The sequence below is a fragment of the Perca flavescens genome, chromosome 5 (assembly GCF_004354835.1).
Source record: "Perca flavescens isolate YP-PL-M2 chromosome 5, PFLA_1.0, whole genome shotgun sequence".
Taxonomy (NCBI): domain Eukaryota; kingdom Metazoa; phylum Chordata; class Actinopteri; order Perciformes; family Percidae; genus Perca; species Perca flavescens.
This window is the reverse complement of record NC_041335.1, coordinates 23,230,067-23,250,480: the sequence shown is the minus strand read 5'-3', so window position 1 is coordinate 23,250,480 and position 20,414 is coordinate 23,230,067. Positions and strand designations below refer to the sequence as shown.

Genomic DNA, 20,414 nt, shown 5'->3' with positions numbered 1-20,414 from the left:
ATCCTACTGTCTATGGCAAGGATTGGTCGAGGCGGTTTTGTCCAATGAGATTTAAACACTTGACGCGCGCTCTTCCACGCTGACGTCGAGATTGGCCAATGAAGACGAGCAGAGCTCACGTTCGGCACCGACGGAGCCAATGAGAGTCAAGGGCGGTTAATTTTACATAGCGGAGGAACAGATGGCTCTTTCCCGCGCTGAGGAGGAGTCATGTTTTTACATGTTTGGTCAATTTAAAGGGAAAGAAAACGGTGGCCCAGAGGCGCCAAAGTTACGTAATCATTTGAGTGCGGAAATACTTGAATAAAGGGTGTACTGTGTGAGAGTAAAATAAATAGTTATTTTAAAATTAATTTGTGTTCAATTTAGTAATAACACAATTCAACCACTTTACTGTACTTTGTTTCATGTTAAATCCACATGAAGCAGACAATGTAGCTTTTCTCAAACTGGTATGCATATGAAAGTCTACCTACACACAACATGCTGAAAATCAGAACATCACTTGAATTTATAATGCCATCAATTAGCACTTTTTGAATAACTGGCATTGTTTGAGATATCACACATCCACACCCAAATGAGTTTAATACAAATATAGTGTGCAGTCATGTGCCCAACTTATTCACTGTTGTGCAACGTTACAGCCTTTCTGTTTGGCTTTATGTGCCTGTCCCACAGCTGTCAGCTTGTCTGTCTGTGTCTCTCACACATTCACTGTATTCTTAAAAAGACAATCCAAATATATCCCATTGCAATGTACAATGTGACTTTAAAACACGAGCCCTTAGTCTATTCAATCTAACAAGTGTGATTGAAACCACCTATATGACCTCATCTCTTGGAGCCCATACCCTACACTCTTTGTAGTATTTCCTGACTTGTATTATTCCTGACACAGTGATACATTTGAATGGAGTACCCCAACCCCTATGTATCCAGATTCATCCTGCTAATGACAGGCACTGTATTGATCTGTTATTGTATAATACATGGATCTGCAATAAATGTAAATATTTATTTTGGATAATCATGTATCTAATGATCTATGATGGGAAATTAGGTTCTGTCTGAAGCAACAGTATTTAGATAGAAATAGCCTACAGTTTATGAATAATTTTGTAGTTTGCACAGATCTACACAGCTGTAGGCCTAGCCTACCGTATACAGGGCATGCAAATAAGACTTTAATGGAATATTCTTCAGATTGTTCCATGACATGGAAAAGTTAGGCTACTTAATAATCATTGCATTCCCAAAACATCTGAGTTCTCTACTTAAATAAAAGCAGACCCACTTTATAATGTTGGCAAAGTGAGTACAAATAGGCCTTTATGAGAAGTATAGGCAGTCACTACCTATACTAGAACTATTTGTTGTTAATATGTTGGGTGGGGGTAAATTGGGATTCCTTTTTAGAAAAACGTTATTTGACCTGAGCAGGTTACACGGTACACCTGAGGTTTGGTTGGTCAGGTGGTTTAAATTTAAGTTAACTACCACCGCTAGCTAGCTACTCAGGTCGGGAACAGCTGTCAACTAACAGGTAAGGTTAACCCATTAAATTCAAGTCAAGGAAAGGAAAAGACATCTAAAGGAAAAAATTTGATTGATGCCCAGTCGGCAAAATAAGAATATTAATTTATCGGAAGACCGCTAATGACTACTTGTGTGTCTTTAAAACAAGGCTAATGCTAGATGCCAATGGTAGCTAATTAGTTAACGTGACGGTAGTAGCATAAGTAGCTATAGCACACACAACTAACTAGCTACCTAGCTACCTAGCATAGCTGTTACGAAATCGACTGTGTGCTAAGGCAAATCCTAGGTTAGAGTTATCAGCTTTTATTGTCATTGAAATAACTTTAGAGTTTGGGTTTTGTTGTCAAACCGAAATACTAGCTAGCGCTTATCCGAACGTTAGCTAGCTAGAACAACGTACGGTTTGTTAAATGTGTCTGACCTTCCGCTGAGAAGATGTGCGTGATATTCAATGGTTTAGCTATAGCTATATTCTAATGTTATAATGCTTTATAATTTGGGTTAGGTTTTTTATTTATTTTTATTTTTTTTACAGGAAACACAATACTTCAAGATCTTATAAAACGTTATCTTGAATGTGCTTTTGTTATTAACTTAGCTATAGCCTACATTTTTAAAATGGAAATGATTATCTTTATCATTGAATGTTAAATTTATTTGGCCATTTAATAAATAAAATTCCCTTTGGACTTAGCTAAGTTCCTGTGCCAATTTGAGCACCAGGACCGGACTAAGCAGAGAGAATAGAGGACTTGAGCCAAGTCTATGCAATGAATATTGATTAGTGAATAGCCTATTGATGAGCACAGGGCGTGGTATCGCTTGTCTCCACACGTGCAAACATTTAAAAGTGTCGACAAACTGCTGTGGGCATTTGTTGGATGTTCACTAAGGCAAAGTACAGTCCGCAGCTCTGTTTTGTCGTAGCTGGGCCCGAAAAAGGTCGTTTCTTTAGTTTTATTTTTGCTCTATGGTTATTTGCAAGATAGAGGTGTTAAAATTGAGGAGGGAATCAGCCTTTGAACTCTGCCTTTTTCCTCATCACACACAGGCTAAAATGCTCCCTGACGCCTACGGGTGCGCTGTGGCGAACAGGTACGGGGATCTTCTGGATGACGACGCTGACCCGTTCGACTTGATCAGCAAAGCGGAAATGGAGAAGGCGAAAAGAAAGAAAAAGGAAGATGAAGAGAAGAAAGGCAAGCAGAAAAAAACTGGTCACAAGGAATCCCAGAAGGACAGACGCGTCCCTCAAGACCCGGCTCCAGGTTAGCTAACCGCTTGGCTGCATTATCGTTAACACACCCCGACTCCCAAACGATTCTGGCAAATGCCAGTATTTCTAGATTGGGTAGTCCAGCCAAAAGTGGCCAGTCTGCTTAGGCTTTGTCAGCTGCTGATGGTGCAAAGTCAGCGATGCTGCTGAGCACATGTTAATGCTGTCAGGGTGGGTTTCCACCCGTTATCTGAAGCCAAATCCCGATCTCCTACAGCACGTTCAAAACTGCATTTAAATGCACAATTGTACTCCTAAAAATGTAATGTAAAAAGGGTGAGGTTAACTGCAACTATTCCCTTATACTGAAACAAAGTTTCAACTGGACTCTTGAGTTTTACTTATTTGTGCATCATTTGTTTATTATACACTGTATGATGGAGGTTTGAGAGAGTGTGAGCAGTACCTTTTTTTTGGAAATGTTTTTTTATAGTCTGGGTACTATCAGAACTGAATAACTGGAAGATTCAAAGCCAACACTTTTGTGGGATTACATACTAATATGTGGGCCTTGATGGATTTGTGGTTCCAATCTGAGCAGTTTTTGCTTGATTTGCTTGACCAAATACTTTAGATTTTCATATAATTTGCAAAAACCCAAAAGAGAAAACGGCAACACAATGGAGTATCTTACTACCTCACTTACTGTCCGTAGTCCGTAAGCAGCAGCAGCAGCAGCAGCAGCAGCAGCAGCAGCAGCAACAGCAACAGGCACGTCCTGGACCAGTGACTGAGAGTGGAAAGGAGGCCCAGAGGGCCACGAAGACCTTTGGGGGCCCTAGGTCCAACCAAGAGGAGTGCCCACAGGAGTTTTCCATCGCTAGGTATGTGTATGTGTTCTCAGGCTAAAACATAACTCCCCATATTGGTTTCCAGAATCTGCACATACCCAGTTTATACAGTACCACTGATTAAAACATTGTCCAAATTATGTTAACTGTAAATTACTTTTACTCACTTCACTCGCTTATCTAGAGTTTCATACAATGAGACATGACATTTTCAGTGCAGAAAGAGAATTCCCCATGTCCCCCTAACGGTCTTATTTCAAACAAGACAACTTTTTAAAAGTGAGACATTCTTCCTCAAATAAAATGAGAAGTTCATGAGTAATGAAACACACCCTTGCTTAATTCAGTACACTCAGGTTTTGCTGTGGTCTTGCTTGGTCTGGTATGACCAGTAACTTATGAATGGTGTGCTAGCCTACATTTCATCACTAACCATTCTCTCATATTTATCACTGAAGTAATGTCACCTATTTTATATATATTTTTTTTTTTTTTAGAAATAAGACCCAACCAAAGCCCCATGTCTAGAGAAATACTGCACCAGCTGGGTTTGAAACGTAAGAGCTATCGCACATAAACTGAGTGTTTTAGTCTGATTGGTCTCCAGGCCTTCCTATAATGCAGAGTCTGACGTCAGGGGCAGAGGTAGGAGAGGAGCAAGAGGTGGTGGTGGTGACTACAAAAGAAACTCCGACAACTTCAACCTGAGGGGCAAGAGAGAGTACGATCGACACAATGGAACGTAAGCCTTTTTTTGTTCGTTTGGCAGTCCAGTTCTTGTCGCTTTTAACGGTATATTTACAACTGTTGTAATGGTCATTGCAGAGGTATCTCTCCTGAGGAGAAGAGAGGAGGAAGAGGACCCTGGAACTGGGGCAGTGTTGAAGAAGCTGCAAAGTAAGTGAACTTTCATTAATAACATGGAAATGACAACGTTCACACTTTGGCACAATAGACCTCTTTCTGTTTGTCCATGTCCCTATCGTGAAGTGAATTAATGGAGGTGACATCCGATGCTCCAGTCAAATCTGAGGAGCACCAAAGACCTGTGGAGGAAGAGAATCGGTGGGTGACATTCAGATCTTTCTTAAAAAATTTCATCAGTGCAACATTGCCTGGTTAAGGGGCAGATGTATCGGTCAAAGAGTGTCTTTTTGACTAGTCTAAACTTGTTTAACAATTGGACTAATTAAAATTGGGTAATGTCTACCCAACTGGCTTACGACAAGGTCCACAGTGAAACGAGCGTTGCGCTAGAATTACATTTGGAAGGATGTAGAAATGTCAAAAATAAAGCGGACTGACAGATGTCGTTTGTCCCCAATTATGATAGCGCAACGGAAGAAGAGGTCGGAGAGATGGTGGTCCAGGTTGCCATGGAGATGACCCTGGATGAGTGGAAGGCCCTGCAGGAGACGAGTCGTCCCAAGGCAGAATTTAATATCCGCAAAGCCGAGAACAAGATTCCCTCTAAAGCAAAGGTCATCCACCAGTCAAAGCACGTGGAGGTGAGAATGTAAAGCACTTTATGGAATCTGTTCAGAAGAAAACCATAAAGCTCGGACTAAAATGGAGCTGTGATTTACATAAAGAGCTTGTAGACCAATGAACATTGTAAGCCACAGCTTCCAGTGACGTTCCACTGTAACCTTGTGTCCAGGCAAGGGGTAAAGATGCTGGACACTTCATCTAAAGACTAGACCAGGCGACCACACATTTAGATGGATGATGGAGATGCTGTTGTCTTTTGCTGTAAGTGTCAGGTTCAACTGTCGGACTTTATTTAGCGTTTGCCTCCAATCTTCAGATTGTGAAGGAGGGGACCCTGGAAGACATGGAGGATGAAGGCAACTTCCTCCGTAGGTCTGTGAATGACATCACCTCCCTTCTGGACATCAATTTCGGGAGTCTTGGACGCCCCAGTCGTGGGGGTCGGGGAAGGGGAGCACGAGGCGGCCCGGAAAGTCGCCCAGAGAGAGCCAAACCCATATTGGAGAAGGTATGTTTCTCGACTCGCAAGATCAATCCATGGAGTATATGCTTTAAATAACCAAACTCTAGAAAGCCTTTGTCACTGTGCTCACCGCATATATTGAGCAAATAAATTACAATCAACCAAAAATAAAATTAGGAAAGTCATTTTTGTGTTAATATTCTCCCACTAGGAGGAGGATCTGGCTCCCAACCCAGATGACCCAGAAGACTTCCCAGCGCTGTCGGCAGGAAGATAACTGAATTCACTTCTCGTACCTCCTGTTGGGAATATTGGTTGCACTTGACACTTGCTAAAAAAAAAACACTTCATGTTTCTGCTGTTCTTAAGGTTTGGGGCTTTATTGTACATGATTTGTCTTGCACAGTAGGCACTGTTCAGCTTTTGACATCTGGAGAATAAATGCTTTTGCAAATTTATCTCTGAACTTTATTTTTTGTAAACTGGGACTGCTTTTAAAATAAACAAGTAGGAAATGTGCATTTGTAGGCAACTGTACTTAACTGGGCTAAACGGGATCGTGTGTTACTGGCTCTTGGCATGAAAACCAATGGCTTAGTTCAAAGAACTTACACACGTGATGTCTGAGTATGTAGTAAAAACAGAAATGGTAAAAAAAAAAGCAGCCAGATTTACTTGGTACATTTTTATTTTAAAGTATGTGCTTCAAGCAAATGTCTTCAGTGGATTATGAACGTGAGTTAGAGACAAGGCCCCTTTAGGACCATTGGCTTATTTCATAGCATGATTCAAACAGTACAAAATATTTAAAAAATACAAACTGAGTATATCAAATGTTGCCATATTTACAGTCTTGAAATAAGTAGCTGAAAAGCTTCACAAGTAAAATGGCAAGCCATATATTGGGACTGGAGGTACAAATGAGCACAATACTGTATCTTGTAACGGACTTGGTGTTTCAACTACAACCAAGGCAAACTGCCTTGTGCCATGCCAAGAATAGGGTTTATGCCAAACATGGACGGTGAATCCCCCATCTTATACACCACAGTATCTGCTGCACAGTGCTTATTTTGGAGGCTGTCTCTTGGATTCACATGTCTGTTTGCTACTGCATGCTTCAATAAGTAGGAACAACCAGGCAATGATTAAAACTCAGTATGTCTGCTTTGTTAAAATATAAAAATTTAAAAGTGCCATATGGGTAAAATAACTTGTAATCAAACAATTTAATGTATAAATGATTTACATGTCACAAAGTTGGTTAGTTCCAAACTTTTTCTCAAACTTATGTCTATTGAAAGCGTAGTACAGCTGTATAGTAGTTGGATTTCATGTGAAGATCCTCAGGCTCACCGGAGTAGAGGAGCTCTAGCTTTGGGTATGGAGTGACTAAAGAAAACAAACACAGTCAGTGTTAATAGAGGGACATTTCATTCATTTACACTTACAATTAATCTGTCAACTTTTTGTCATTTATGCAATCGATGTTTATGCACACAAATCAGACATTTAAAATACAGTAAATGAAGAGGAGATAGATACCATAGCCTGGAAAATCGAATTGATTGCAAAGAACTGCGAGCTTTACGTCCTTTGGAGACAGTGCGTCTGTTGCGTGTTAGAAAGAAAAAAAGGAGAGGGAAAGAGAAGATAAACATTAGAGATTAACACCAGTAAAGGATGCAGACATGGCTACAGAGTGGGGATAACAGGCCAGAGGTAGAAGACACAGTGAGCAGCAGAGTCCAGAAAAGCTATAGCCAGTCATAGCAGGAAACCTGCTGCTGTTAGAGAACGTGCAGGGAAAGCTATTGAAAGAAGCAGCAGGGACACTGAGGCAGGTGGAGATTTATTTGGGGACCTGACAGTGGTACATAAAGCAGGGGCCGATTTACTAAACGTTAGTTCTGCACAAGGTCAGGCTAAATCTATATATAATGTTAATACAACACTAAAGAAGAACGTGGCTGGGTTGCACCATCGTGGTTAAATTCAAGATTACAGACAACCAGTTTAGTTAACTAATTGAAATGAAACATGTTTGATGATAAGGATGTAACCCTAGCAAGCTTTAACTAATTAACAGTACAAAAAATAAAGTATTAAGTTGGAAAATAGCAAGAATAATCTAAACTGACTTCTGTTTGATTTTGTTACGCATAATGTCTCGACAGACATATTGGTTTATTTTATGGTTTAATGCTGGCAAACCAACTTCAACTTATGTCAAAGGTTTCTATGAGTAACCTAAATAAAATCAAGTAACCATTTAAGTTAATCAGTTGGCCACCTGCTGTCTAGGGCTGTGCTCGATTGAAGAAATTCTTAGTCGACTAACATTCATTCAATTCTATCGACTAATTGATTAGTCGATTTAATCGACAGATCTGTGAATCTCAGTTTCTCTGCAAAGAGTCATGCAAAAGCACCACTTTAATTCTTGTGTTTACCAGAGATGTGCTCGTACGTTTCTTGGAAATAAGTCATTCAGCAGGAAAAAAAAGCATCAAACATGACTAATCGACCAAAGAAATCTAAGTTGACTAAGACCAAAACAACCGATTAGTCGACTAATGGACTAAGAGGGAGCAGCCCTATCGCTGTCAACTATCATTTTTCTCACAACTACCTCAAAGACGCCATCCTGGTGTCAGGTCAGAATGGTTTACATTTAAAAATTGAATCTGGCTAAAACATCTGATTAAAAAGAATTTTTGGATAAGCCACAATTTGATTTTATTTAAAAACATGTAATCCTTGTTGATGTGTCCCAGCCTTAGTTCATTTAGTGATTAATGAGCATTAAGAGGAGAAAGAGGGAGAGTGCTGAGCCTCTGAATTTTGGCTGGATTTACACAGGCACCAATGAAATGATCATCATCATCCTATGGCTGCCAAAACTGTAGCTAAACCATTTAAATATGACTTTAATATGACCATTTAAATATGACTTTAATATGACTCCCTATCAAACAGCATAGAGAACATGTCAAAACTGAATATCAAAAAAGGAGTTTCTGTTTGTGGCTCAGAGCGGGTTTGAGGGAGCTTGCCTGCAGGTGGACCTGTGCCATGTTTAAGTTGATGAGAGGGCCTGTGTTGGCTGTGGCACTGGCTGTGTCTCTATGGCTGCCACATGGCTCCCAACACATTGGCTCCCTGTCGCCAGCCACTACATGTAAGTTGCCTAGGGACCTGACCAGTCTGGTGTGGCACAGGGAGCTGGCAGAGAGAAGGGAAGCTGTTAATTCACTCCACAAGGACCCACGAGTGGCTATAGCCTCTTGGTTGCTTTTCACGGGTGTGTCAACTTCACATAAAACATATCAAAACATAATGTAATGTATTAGATATTGCAGCCCAGTCCTGGATAATGAAATCAATCTTCTCACACGGTTGTAAACTGGTACATACATTTTCTTTAAATATATAATTAATTCTTTATTTATTATAATCATTTGAAACCACTGTTTCTGGTGTAGCACATTTAACAGCATGTGAATCAGATGTGTGACAACAATTTTATTTCATTATTATAGTGAAATAATTTTATGATTATGTAAATTCTAAATTTAAACACTTTGCTTTATTTACTTACGGTCAATCTTATAGAGAATGTTAAAAAGGTGTATTTTTTCCCAATCAGAGCTGCCACTGATCGGATAGACATCGGATAATTAAGCCAAGTTAAACCAGTCTCCACTTTTTATTTGCTTTTAAACAGAGAAACAAAAAAAATATGTGATGTCTATGTAGGGTTTATTGCTCTTGCTTCTCTCCAAAAAATAAAAAAAAATATATAAAAATTAAAAAATCACCAGGATTATCATTAAGAGTGCTGGGTGTCAAATGCAACCACTGACCTTCCTCCCAGTCCGTTTGCTGGCAGTGAGGTTCTAGTCCTCTTCCTGCTGTCTGATTGGTCAGACAGAGCCAAGGGGTTGACGCTGGCTGTACAGCCCTGAACACTGGCCTGCAATATGACCCTGCTGCAGAGGAGACACATGTCATTAATTAGTCTGAGCCATGTTGTTGGTCAGAGTGTAAGTATACATGGTGTGTGTGTGTGTGTGTGTGTGTGTGTGTCAAACTTTACCTTAGGGACTGTGATGAAGACCTGGTGTGAATCTTATTCTCTTCTTGTCTGTGAAAACACAAATAACATGAGAGTAAACATTAGATTAAACTTAATTTATTGAGAGATATGAGAGGAAACGTGACAGGACAGAGGAGTAAAAGACTGTATGGAGATGGGCAAGGAAGTTTAAAAAAAAAAAAAAAAAAAATCTTATTAGTGTTAGACTTGTGCACAGATCGTTATTGCAGCTTCAGCAGCCAGGTAGGATTAGTAAAGCCAAGTTATACCAGAAAAAGCCAGGGGGTGGCACTAAACACCTTAAGGGGCTTCATTTGAATTTTCAAAAAGTTATCATTTTCATCACGAAGGCTTAACAGTCTGGCAGGGTTTAATTTTAAGAGTTGGCACTCCAGTCAACACAATAACCAGCAAAGCATGATGTTTAAAAATAACAGGATGATGGTGAAAGTAGGACAAAATCACTACGTACAGAAAATGGTGACAATGACATGACAGGAGCCTCGGATGTTTTAGATTCTTTTTTTTTTTTAAACTGGCTCTGCTCATCAGCTTTAAGTTTACTGTGCTTGCAGAAAGAATAAAGTAACAAGAGGATTATTTTTGAACAAATTTCTGATTTGGGTTGGGAATAAAAACAAACTCAGGGCTCACTTACAGCATTCTCAGTTAGAGCTCCAGAAGGGGGGGGGCAGGACAGGTTTTTTTGGGGCTGACGGGCGGTAGAACTCATTGAAATCCTAACCCGTCTATACAGAAATGCAGGATGGGAGAAGGGAAGCCATACACAATCCACCACAGGGCAAGGCTACACAGGGAGGAGAGCAGCATGGCTACCAGCCATCTGAAAGGAGGACAAATCCAACATCAAGAGCAAACGGAATAAGGGGGAAAGGAAGGAGAGACAAGAGACGTCCGGGCAGGACACAAAGCCTCTGATGTTCTGCTTTTCCACTGGGACTGGATTAGATGAAATACCTTTCAAAGAGCCTTGCATCCAACAGTGCCAGTCAGCAAGTTTTTGTTCTTCACTTGCTCTGATGGGTTAGCAGTTTGCTTTATACTTAGAACTCCACCAGTGTGGGAATTATGAAGTAGGTGTCGATATTTGAGGGTTTAAAAAAGAAGAAGCTAGTAGTAGTACTAGTAGTAGTAGAAGAAAGACAGTAGATATAGGATTAGAGAACATTAAATTGTTAGTAATAAACGCCACTGAAATCTAAATCACAATTAATAACCAAATGAAGAAGTCTTTTAAAACCAACAAAAGTTAATAAAAATTGCAGCCTAAAAAAAACAAACAAACAAACACTTGGACAGCAATTTCTGCCAAAATATACATTGATAGCTATATCTGTAATGAGCAAATAGCCAGCCTGCCAAGATATCGGTTGAGCTGTAATACTTTGTTCATAAGAGCAAAGTAGTAAAAACAAAAAATTTAAGTATCTTTTTATTTCACAAAAACAGACCATTTATAAAAGCTTGCAGAGACAAAAACCTAAAAGGACAATACAAAAGGTCAGATGGTATGTGTACACTGATCCAGTCACAAAAGCAATGGAAAAAAAAAAAACAACCCGGCCCAACATTAATTACATGTTAGACACGCATGTCCATGCGTGCATGTCCCAAGGGTTTCATGCCCGTTGCCATGCATGAAAGAGGCAGAAAAAAAAAAAAAAACGTTTTCATGTAATCGTCGTTCTAATCGTCACTGGAATTCAACATGCACTTCAGTATTACATAATAAAAACAAAAGTGGAGCCAGAATGTGAAGTTGAGCTGGAACTTAGATGTTGGTGTATAAACGCATACACTGATAAGGCATATGGTCTAAAGTGTGAGCAAATCTCCCTTCTGCCTCAACACCCTCCTGAGAACGGATGAAGAATTACCAATTACCTCCGTTTTAGAATCCTTTTAATTAGAATGAGGATCAGGAGGAATTTCCCATCCCATCAATGCCATTTTATGCAGCTAATTACACTAGTAAAAACACCTCAGGCAACACACCAAAGTACTATTGGCAATTTCCAAAAACACCTACAGCTTAAATGGCTGAGCAGGCAAGTTAGTTACTTCACCAAACTATAAGGAAGTAGTAGTACCTACCGCAGATCAGAACGAGAATTACTAACATTTTTTCTCGAGACGTGCCAAGTCAGCAATGCAATGCCAAGCACTAAACCATTTTCAACTAATCCAGATCGTATGTAAAACCATGATTAGTTGAAAATTGGTGCTGTTGTTAACAAGTACAGCAGGCTCAACTTGAGAGTGTTACTGTAACTCAGGAGAGCTCAGATAAGCCTTAATATCAAAGCAGATCAGCTCGGTGTGTCCAATTAGAGGCAGATAATGGAAGGCGAGTAAAATGTAATGCATCCAATAAGTGCATATCCATGTCACACCATGGTCATCCAAACAAAGAAAAAAGAAGGAGAAAAAAATAAATAAAAATCAGCCATACCATTCACTGGCATAGCAACCATTTCTACAGGAAGAGGATGTCAGCTAAAAAAAAGGAAGTGACGTGCACTTACCTCCATCATACAAAACCTCACATCCTCTCTCTCTTTTTCCTCTCCCCCACTCTGTCTCTCTCAGCTATCTTTTGAACGGCAGGCAACACATCGGCCACACCATGCCCATGAGGCTGCAGCAGAACACTACCACCTGCCTGACATGGGACAACAAAAGCCAAAGCCATATGGATACATTGGCAGAGGCCAGTCAACCACTCTCAGCCATGCCGACACCCAACCCTCCACAGCTGGATTTACATGGGCACAAATGATATGGACTTTAGATAGATAGGAAACAACAGGAACAGGAAAAAATTCTATACTGTTCAGATAACTGTAGGGGGTTAGCATTAGCACTTTAGCATCTCCTGTTGACACACAATGCTTCCATGGAGCTGGCTGGTCACATGTTACAGTCGTCCAACTGTACTCTATCTAATGCTTGCTCCTCGCAAAAAGGCTACGTTCACATCGCGAGTCTTAGGGCTTAATTCGGATCTTTTGCTCAGATCCGATTTTTTGTTTGGCTGTTCACATTTCCTTTTAAAATGTGGCCTATATCAGATTCCAGTGTGAATGGTTTGCAGATTCGAATTGACCCGCGTGAGCAAAAGAACAACAACAATAACATCAGACGTGGCACTCTGTTGCACTAAAGTTAGGGAGGTTATGGAGGAAGTAAGCATTTTTTCGCTTTTATTTCAAAAGGTTTGTGTAATGGCAGCCATAACATCTCAGCAAGTGCTAAAAAAAAACTACACAAAAAAAAAGAAAAATAAGACCTTTTTTTGAGTCTGACCTGGTCACTTGACCCCCCAAAAAAATCTGATTTGGGCCACTTAAGACACTTTGTCATTATCTTCCGTTAATTTGCCTGTACAATACTGATAAAATCATTTTTTAGCAAGGGTATGGAGTGCTATGGACATTGTAGTCCTCAACATTTTAAATATACCTGCACAGTCTTGTACCAGTGATTCGTTTCAACAAAAAGCTGCCAATTAAAAAATGTACCTCAAGGGCATTGTGGCATGATAACCTAATAATTAGAAAGCTCTATATTGAGTTGGCCTTTAGATTTACTTGAGATTTATTTTAAAGCTTTTGACTGAAGGCACTTTACAGATTACCAATCCTGCAGTAGAACTAACCCATCGATTAGATCTTTAACTTCCACATCTTTTGTGCCTTTCGGAATCCAGGCCGCACCAAAAAAAAAAAAAAAAAAAAAAAAAAAAAAAAAGAAGAAAAATCTGGAAGATTGACTTTCAGATGACTGCAATCCAGTCCAAACAACTTTGTCACTCGCTCTAATATTTGACCCACTACATCCTTAACTTATTGTTCATCTTCGTTACTCACTCGGTATAGATGAAAATGGCATGATTTATATTACACTTGATCTGTGTGTGATGGCATTTAATCAAGAGAACCAGAAGAGGACACAAAGCCAAATAATACGGCGATGCCGCCTGGGTTCCTTCATTTAATGACAAATTCAGATATTATGATGAAACTGCTGTGGTACGAGTAGCAGCCCAAACAGCCACAAAAGGACAGTTAACCACGCTGAATAAACACTGAGGAAAGGAGAAAGCTCATCAAATGAAATGTAACAAATATAATCCTACACGGTCACTTCATGGTCTTTATGAAATCATAATTTTTCAAATCATGAGTTACTTTTGATTTGAAAAACAAAAACTACTGTATGTGTGTAATGATCAGACACTAACAAAGAGAGGCGTCGCTCACTTGACAGTAATAGAACACATCGGCGTGATGCAGGATGAGACTTGCAGGCTGTCTGGGTACTTACGAAAGGGAACCGGAGGACGATCTGGCCTGCCTCTTGCTCTTCAGAGCTCGCAGTTTATCACCCTGTGTAAGGCCATTTCTCTCCTCGTCATCATTATACTGGAAAACAGAGAAAAAGCTATGAATAGGCAAAATGGTAGAATATCCCATTTTTTGCCTACAAACATTATGCAGCAAAGTCTGTACCTGAAAACGTGGCAAGAGCGTCATTTCAAAACTCACCAGGTCCATTTCTTCTTTCTTGGATGCCCTGTTCTTGTTGTTCCCGTTGATGGTTATGTCATCCACACCAGACAGGATCCTGGTTACAGCCATCTTGCCATTCACTTGTTCATTTAACATCTTCTCCCGGAAAACATCTCCCTCTGCCCACAGACTGTTCTGCTTACTGTAGAACAAGATGTCAACAAACGACAAAATGAACTCACTTTTCTTGCCAAACCAGTACCACCACCGCCTTTATTATTCAGATTTTTCTGCAGATTCTCAGTGGATTGAAGTGGGCTTGGCTCAGTTGGGAAAATGTATAGGTCATATTTTGGTACACCAATCATAAGCATGGCTAGGGTGGTTGCGTTCAGAAAAATTTCATACAAAAAAGGTTTGCTAGATTTGGATGTCTACATTAAAAAATGGGGAAAGCAACCTGAGCTTTCTGGAGGTTCTCCTAAAAAGCTTTGAGCTCGGGAGAGACATGTATGATGTAGACATGGGCTGGTTACCGTTTTCAAGGTATACCGCGGTTTGAAAAAGTCAAGGTTTCAAAACCACTAACATTTTCCGTCACACCGTTCCTAAGGTATGACGTGTTTTTTGTTAGTGGTCAAGGAGAAAAACTGCAGTTTAGAAATCCCTCTCCCTGCCAGTGTGGGGGTTTTTTTTACCCAGAGATTAAAAAAATTATAATACATTTTAAAGCTGTAATTGCAATACAGTGATATTTTTGCTGAAGGTTATCATACCGTCAGAATCCTATACCGGCCCATGCCTAGTATGATAGGCTTATGGTGTTGTCATTTACACGTTTATTTGGTTTATTGTCCATTTTGTTATTATTTTATTGTATGGTCTTGAATATTATAGTTACTGTGTCATCTTTTCAGATTTTTGTTTGGGTGGGTGGTCACGACGAAGTGTGTGTGTGTGGGGGGGGGATATGATCATGTTGCAAATTGTATGTTGTTTAACATACACACACTACATACATACATACATACATACATACATATCTCTCAATAAGGAGAAATACTTAAGATTTAAAATCTGTGACATTTTGAAAATGCTGCTTCAGTGAACACCTACTCTTCAACAAAGTTCTGCTGAGGCCCAATGATGGACCCTGGTCGGCAGATCCGTATCCAGGCAATGGCCTCTGCAGCACTCAGGCAGTAATGTTTCATCATGTAACAGCCGATCAGAGTGCCAGTCCTCCCCAGACCAGCTAAAAGTAATAAAAAAAAAGAAAAAAAAAAGTGGTAAGGCCTTTAATTGTGCAATAACAGGACACTGAGCACAGTCTATACAGCTACAAGCGTAGAAGTGTCATGCGCCAACTATAACCAGCCATCCACAACGTTTCTTGCACTGTGAAGGAGGGTTAGAAATCGTACCCTTGCAGTGGACAGCAATGGCTCCTTCTGCATTCTCGCAGATGTTGAGGAACTTCCTGACGATGGCGTCGTTTGGTGTACTCCCGTCCACAAAGAACAGATCGTGGTGCTCAAAGCCAGATTCTGTGAAACGCCTGGCATCATACATCTTCTTGTTGAGTCTGATGATAGTGGTGATGTTATGTTTCCTGAAGTATGGGATGTAGGCCTCGGGAGCGTGCAAAGGGTACCCTAAAGGGAAGGGGAAAAGCATTAGTTTATAAAAAGTGTTAAAATAAGGTAAGGACATTGCTTTAACAGTACATTAGAAACTTGACTTTCACTTACCATTCTCTATTTTGCTTTTTGGGTGAGGCCCACTGAACGCAAGGAACTTTTTTGGAATGATCCAGTTTAAGTCACCATTTTCTGCCCTCTCATAGTGCTCATATTCTTCCACATCAAAGTTGGAGAAGTCGAGCCAGCCGTACTGCAGAGCCTGGTACGGTAGGGAGTTAATTTCATAAAAAAGGAGCATGACGAAGCAAGAAAGAAAAATAAATCAAAATTAAAATGACGTACCTTGTGAACGCCACGAAGACAATCTAAGATGTTCAGATTGTACATGCAGGTTCCAAACGAAGCATCTCTGAAACATCAAATATACGGACAGTCTTTATCAGCACAACACACTGAGGATCTTTATTTCCCATTAAATATGTCTAATGCAAGGATATAAACTGCTATCTCACATATCCCGCTCTCCGAATGTCTCGTTCTGTATCTTCTATAAACATTTTATAAATCAGTAATACTAACAGGGCACGAGGGTCCTTGAACCTTTTCTTGTGTTGCAGTTGAGACAAAAATTAACATTGTGATTTTGTTTTTGATACACTTCTCTGCTATATATTAAAAGCTAGATATAGATGGAGACAATTTTTATATCCAAACTATTTCCAAATAGCAGATGCAACAATCTTTCACCAACAATTCTTGTCAAAAGTTTCTCTTCTCTTTAAAACAAGTGAAAGTTTTTAACATGTTATGTTTGCTAAACAGATCAGTCTGCTCTGAGAATGATTGTGATTAGTCATTCACTGGGCAGTCTGCAGCAAAAGCCAAAATGTATCTAAAATCAGGCTACTTTGTTTGTTTTTTTAAAACACAAACTCTTTAGGCGTCTTTGAAATTGGTCTTCAAAAAGCAAAATATTCTATTTGACTATTGTAAATGACAATGTGGATACTGAAACCATACAATGCCCTGCCCAAGTTGCAGTCACTCTGCAGTTGCTTAAAATATGAGCCCAAGCTAAATGTGACAGACAGTAATAGTGTCTTTATACCTGAATGGAATATATGTTGAATTCCTTGACACCAGCAGACTGTAGGCATCCTCTGGCATCATGTTTAGATGCATTACCTTTAAAAACACAAATGTCTAATCAGCAAGTGAGTCTTGTATTACATGCAGATATCATTTCACAAGCTATATGTAACATGCGTGTTTGTTCACCACTTACTGCATAAGAGCCGATTAGATAGGCGGCATTGGCTTGTTTCTTCTGATCTCCACAGGTGTAAAATATGATCTTTCTTGAGAGCGTAATGGACTGTGAAGAGACATTCAAAGCACACGTATGACCTGACAGGTGATAGCGGATTTAATTCACTTACAAATTTAGAATATTAAAATGTAGACATTACAGTAACCTACAGTGGCTGTACAACAAATGTAAATTCCTCATTGATAAGGACTTTTACTCGTTAAAAGAAATAATGACTTTTCTACATAGGTGGTGGGATGAATGGCAATTAACACAATTGTAAGCTAAAACATTTTGGGCATCATCAGACAATTATGAGATATCAGACAAATATGAGAATCAGAGAATTATGAGAGCGGTTGAGTCATCTGTGTCCAAACGTCAGCTAAGTGACAGCCTTGAAAATCACGTCATGAGCCAGATAGAGACAAATTGCCTTGACAAAGAGCAACAGTGGTGATACAAGTTGGCACAAACCAGGGACATCTGGGCTATAAATATAACTGCAAAAACTTGACATGTGTTACTGACCGGCATGCAAAAAAACTATAACACTACTTTATTTTTGACTACCCACTGCAGGGATAAATAGATATTGATTGACCTGGCTTTTGCCTCCCAGTCTCATTTCCAGGAAGTACACATTAAGAGCAGCAGTTTACTGTACCGTGAGCTTCTTTGTCAGCTTGCAACAGAAGCGATAAAACATGGCCAGGTTTAGGGGACCAAAGTCCGCATAGAAGCTGAGAGAGGGAGAGGGAGAGAGGGAGAGAGGGAGAAGAGTGTGTGTCAGAGTGGCTATTTACGCAACCAGCTACGGTCTCTGGGGAAGTTTCACTGGGTAGAATCCGCTACCTCAGACTCAAACAGTAAAATCACTGACAGAGTAAAGACTATATCTGGAAGCATTTGATGCTAAAGTCGGTCACTCAGAACAGGACAAAAAGCTGCAAAGACAAGGGCTCTGTTTTGTACCGCTGGCACAAAAATGGTTCCGAAAGGTCAGCCGATCGCGTCATCTCCTGACGCCAATCTAACAGCCCATTTAAACAGCCGTGCACTGATAAAAAAGGTGCTTTTAAAAGTTTTATTTGCCTTTCATTTTTAATGCGGTTGTGGTCATTTGGATTTCTTCCAACAGTAAAGGGTAATTTCCTTTTTATCTTAAACATTGCACCAACACATATATACATATAAACACACACACACACACACACACACACACACACACACACATACATACATACATACATACATACATATATATATATATATGTTTGTATGACGTTTGAGTTACAAAACGTTTTATGGTATAAAGAAATCTGAATAGTCTGAGTAACTTCTTACTAATACAATTAAAACTAGAATCACTATGCTCTGAATTTGTTATGTGCAAGCCTTCTCACAATCAGCGCTATGGAGAAGTTTTTTTTTTTGAGCGGACTGCAATGATAACAAAATGTGTAAGGTTAGACGTTGTGGGTCGATTGAAAAATGTCTTTTGTTGCACTCGAAGAAGTGCAAAGGTCAGGGCTAAAGCACAGAAATAATGCAGCAACGAGCTGCATGTTGAATATGCAAAGATGTGATGAGACTGAAAACGTACTTCTCATATGCCAGCTCTTCATCTATGCAGAAACAGTGTCGTTCAGCTGTGTTCTTGATCTTTTGCTTTAGTATGGCGAAATAGAGTTGATCTGCAGGAGGGAGAGGGGGAGAGGGAGAGAGGGGGGGAGATAAGGCGACAACATAAAGAGGCAGTTACTTGCTTTATTGCCATGCGTGCAAACTTATGTTGTCTCAGATTTCCCTCAAACCAGCAATTCTTTCTACACAAATACTTCTTCAATGTAATTTCTTGCAACTTACCCTTGATAAACTCAATACATCTGGACGAAACATCGTCCGCGGTCATCTTGGCCACAGTTCTGAACATGATTGTTTTGCAGAGAAACGTACGATGTTGATTTTCTTCACGAGGACTTGTGCATACTGATTAAAACATCCACAGATATTGCGCACGGAGTTTTAAAAAAAGCAAGTAAAAAAATTAAAGCGTTATCAAAAATGTTTCTGAGCCTGATTATAACTCTCCGGGACAAGGAACTTAACAGCCGAAGAGAGGGAAGGAGTTTGTGCAACTGCGCACTCTGCTTAAAAAAATATGAATCACCTCCTGTTCGGCGGGACGCTATTGGCTGCGACAGATGCAGAACGTTACATGACTGGAGAAACAGCCTGTCAGTAGTGCTCTGCCCCGCCCGTTTCAGTTTAAAGTTCTCTACTTGAGACACATGATAGGCCCCGGGAACGTTGCCCAAACGGTTGCTAGGGCGATCCCTCAGCCAATCAAATTTGTGATTTACACTTCGACGACCCTCCCTCTCTCTGATTAGAGCTGCGCAAGGATGTTACTACAAGAAGAGCCAAGAAAAACGCCATAAAGGTTTGAAAATGTACGCTGGACGCCACTGACACTGGGCTGACTGTGGTATTGATGACAATGACACACCAGTCCATCTCCATACAAAGTCCACAAAACAACATGGTGCAGACAAAGCGAAGTTATGGTGCAATTTCTTTCACTAAAAATAAATATCAGCGCAAAACTGAACTGCTGACACATTGTGTATTTTGTGCACATGTAATGGTAAAACGACGCAAACCAAGTGCATTGACGATAAAGCGACAGACGTGTCGCCATTAGGTCAAAAGCTGGAAGAAGGAAAAAAACCAAAACGGACTCATTCATTCAGGTCATTTAAAACGCAATGCTGTGCATGCGCAGCCTGCTGCGTGCGTCTAAATCACATATTTGCCTAGTAGGCTAAAAGTTGACAAGGTTCATCCTGCAGACCCTCTTACCTGTTATCTCAGTGTAAATATCAGAGTTTAACTCCGCCTCTGAGGGAGCTGCACAGCGCTTTTTCCTCGACTCGGCTCGTCTCCTCTCGCTCTTGCGCTTCATTTTGTCTTCAGGGCTGCACGGTGAACATTCCTGAGCAACTGCTAACAGACCTTCGCTTCGCAGTACGGCGGCTTGTCCCAGTTTTGTTTGCTGCGTTATTAGGCTATGGCATGGTCTTGCTCCTGCCCTGCTGCTGATGATCTGGAACTGCGTGTGTGTGTGTATTGTGTATCGCCTATGTGTCAACCGAGGATCTGCCTGCTACAGCCTCACTGTGGCGGTGACGTCTATGAGCCTATGAGCAGGGGCAGGTTTCTGCTTTCTGAATCCCCTGCATGTGACGTATCAGGATTGGATGCC

The 20,414-nt window shown here is 40.3% G+C and overlaps 2 protein-coding genes across 8 annotated transcripts; one reads left to right on the top strand and one right to left on the bottom strand.

The window, feature by feature from the left end:
- The first annotated feature begins 1,433 nt into the window (after positions 1–1,433).
- Positions 1,434–6,021, top strand: LOC114555139 (intracellular hyaluronan-binding protein 4). Of its 2 annotated transcripts, none has more exons than XM_028577314.1 (9): positions 1,434–1,546; positions 2,594–2,810; positions 3,474–3,642; positions 4,217–4,351; positions 4,435–4,506; positions 4,600–4,674; positions 4,943–5,117; positions 5,417–5,608; positions 5,775–6,021. In XM_028577314.1, exons 2-9 carry the CDS (start codon positions 2,600–2,602, stop codon positions 5,838–5,840), a joined length of 1,095 nt encoding a protein of 364 aa, XP_028433115.1. In that variant the 5' UTR covers positions 1,434–1,546; positions 2,594–2,599; the 3' UTR covers positions 5,841–6,021. The 2 variants fall into 2 exon arrangements, with proteins under 2 accessions (XP_028433115.1, XP_028433114.1); XM_028577313.1 differs by lacking the exon at positions 1,434–1,546 and adding an exon at positions 2,368–2,484.
- A 208-nt stretch (positions 6,022–6,229) lies between these two features.
- Positions 6,230–20,372, bottom strand: cdc14b (cell division cycle 14B). Of its 6 annotated transcripts, none has more exons than XM_028577310.1 (16): positions 20,012–20,372; positions 18,753–18,843; positions 17,814–17,889; positions 17,123–17,212; positions 16,946–17,022; positions 16,180–16,246; positions 15,946–16,096; positions 15,619–15,849; positions 15,311–15,449; positions 14,231–14,396; positions 14,010–14,107; positions 9,663–9,710; positions 9,430–9,552; positions 8,620–8,788; positions 7,109–7,174; positions 6,230–6,955 (listed from the first exon to the last, which is right to left on the bottom strand). In XM_028577310.1, exons 1-15 carry the CDS (start codon positions 20,112–20,114, stop codon positions 7,151–7,153), a joined length of 1,653 nt encoding a protein of 550 aa, XP_028433111.1. In that variant the 5' UTR covers positions 20,115–20,372; the 3' UTR covers positions 6,230–6,955; positions 7,109–7,150. The 6 variants fall into 6 exon arrangements, 5 of the variants coding, with proteins under 5 accessions (XP_028433111.1, XP_028433108.1, XP_028433112.1 ...); XM_028577307.1 differs by having other exon boundaries at positions 9,430–9,555; positions 20,012–20,371; XM_028577311.1 differs by lacking the exon at positions 20,012–20,372 and adding an exon at positions 19,016–19,341 and having other exon boundaries at positions 9,430–9,555.
- Positions 20,373–20,414: the final 42 nt, after the last annotated feature.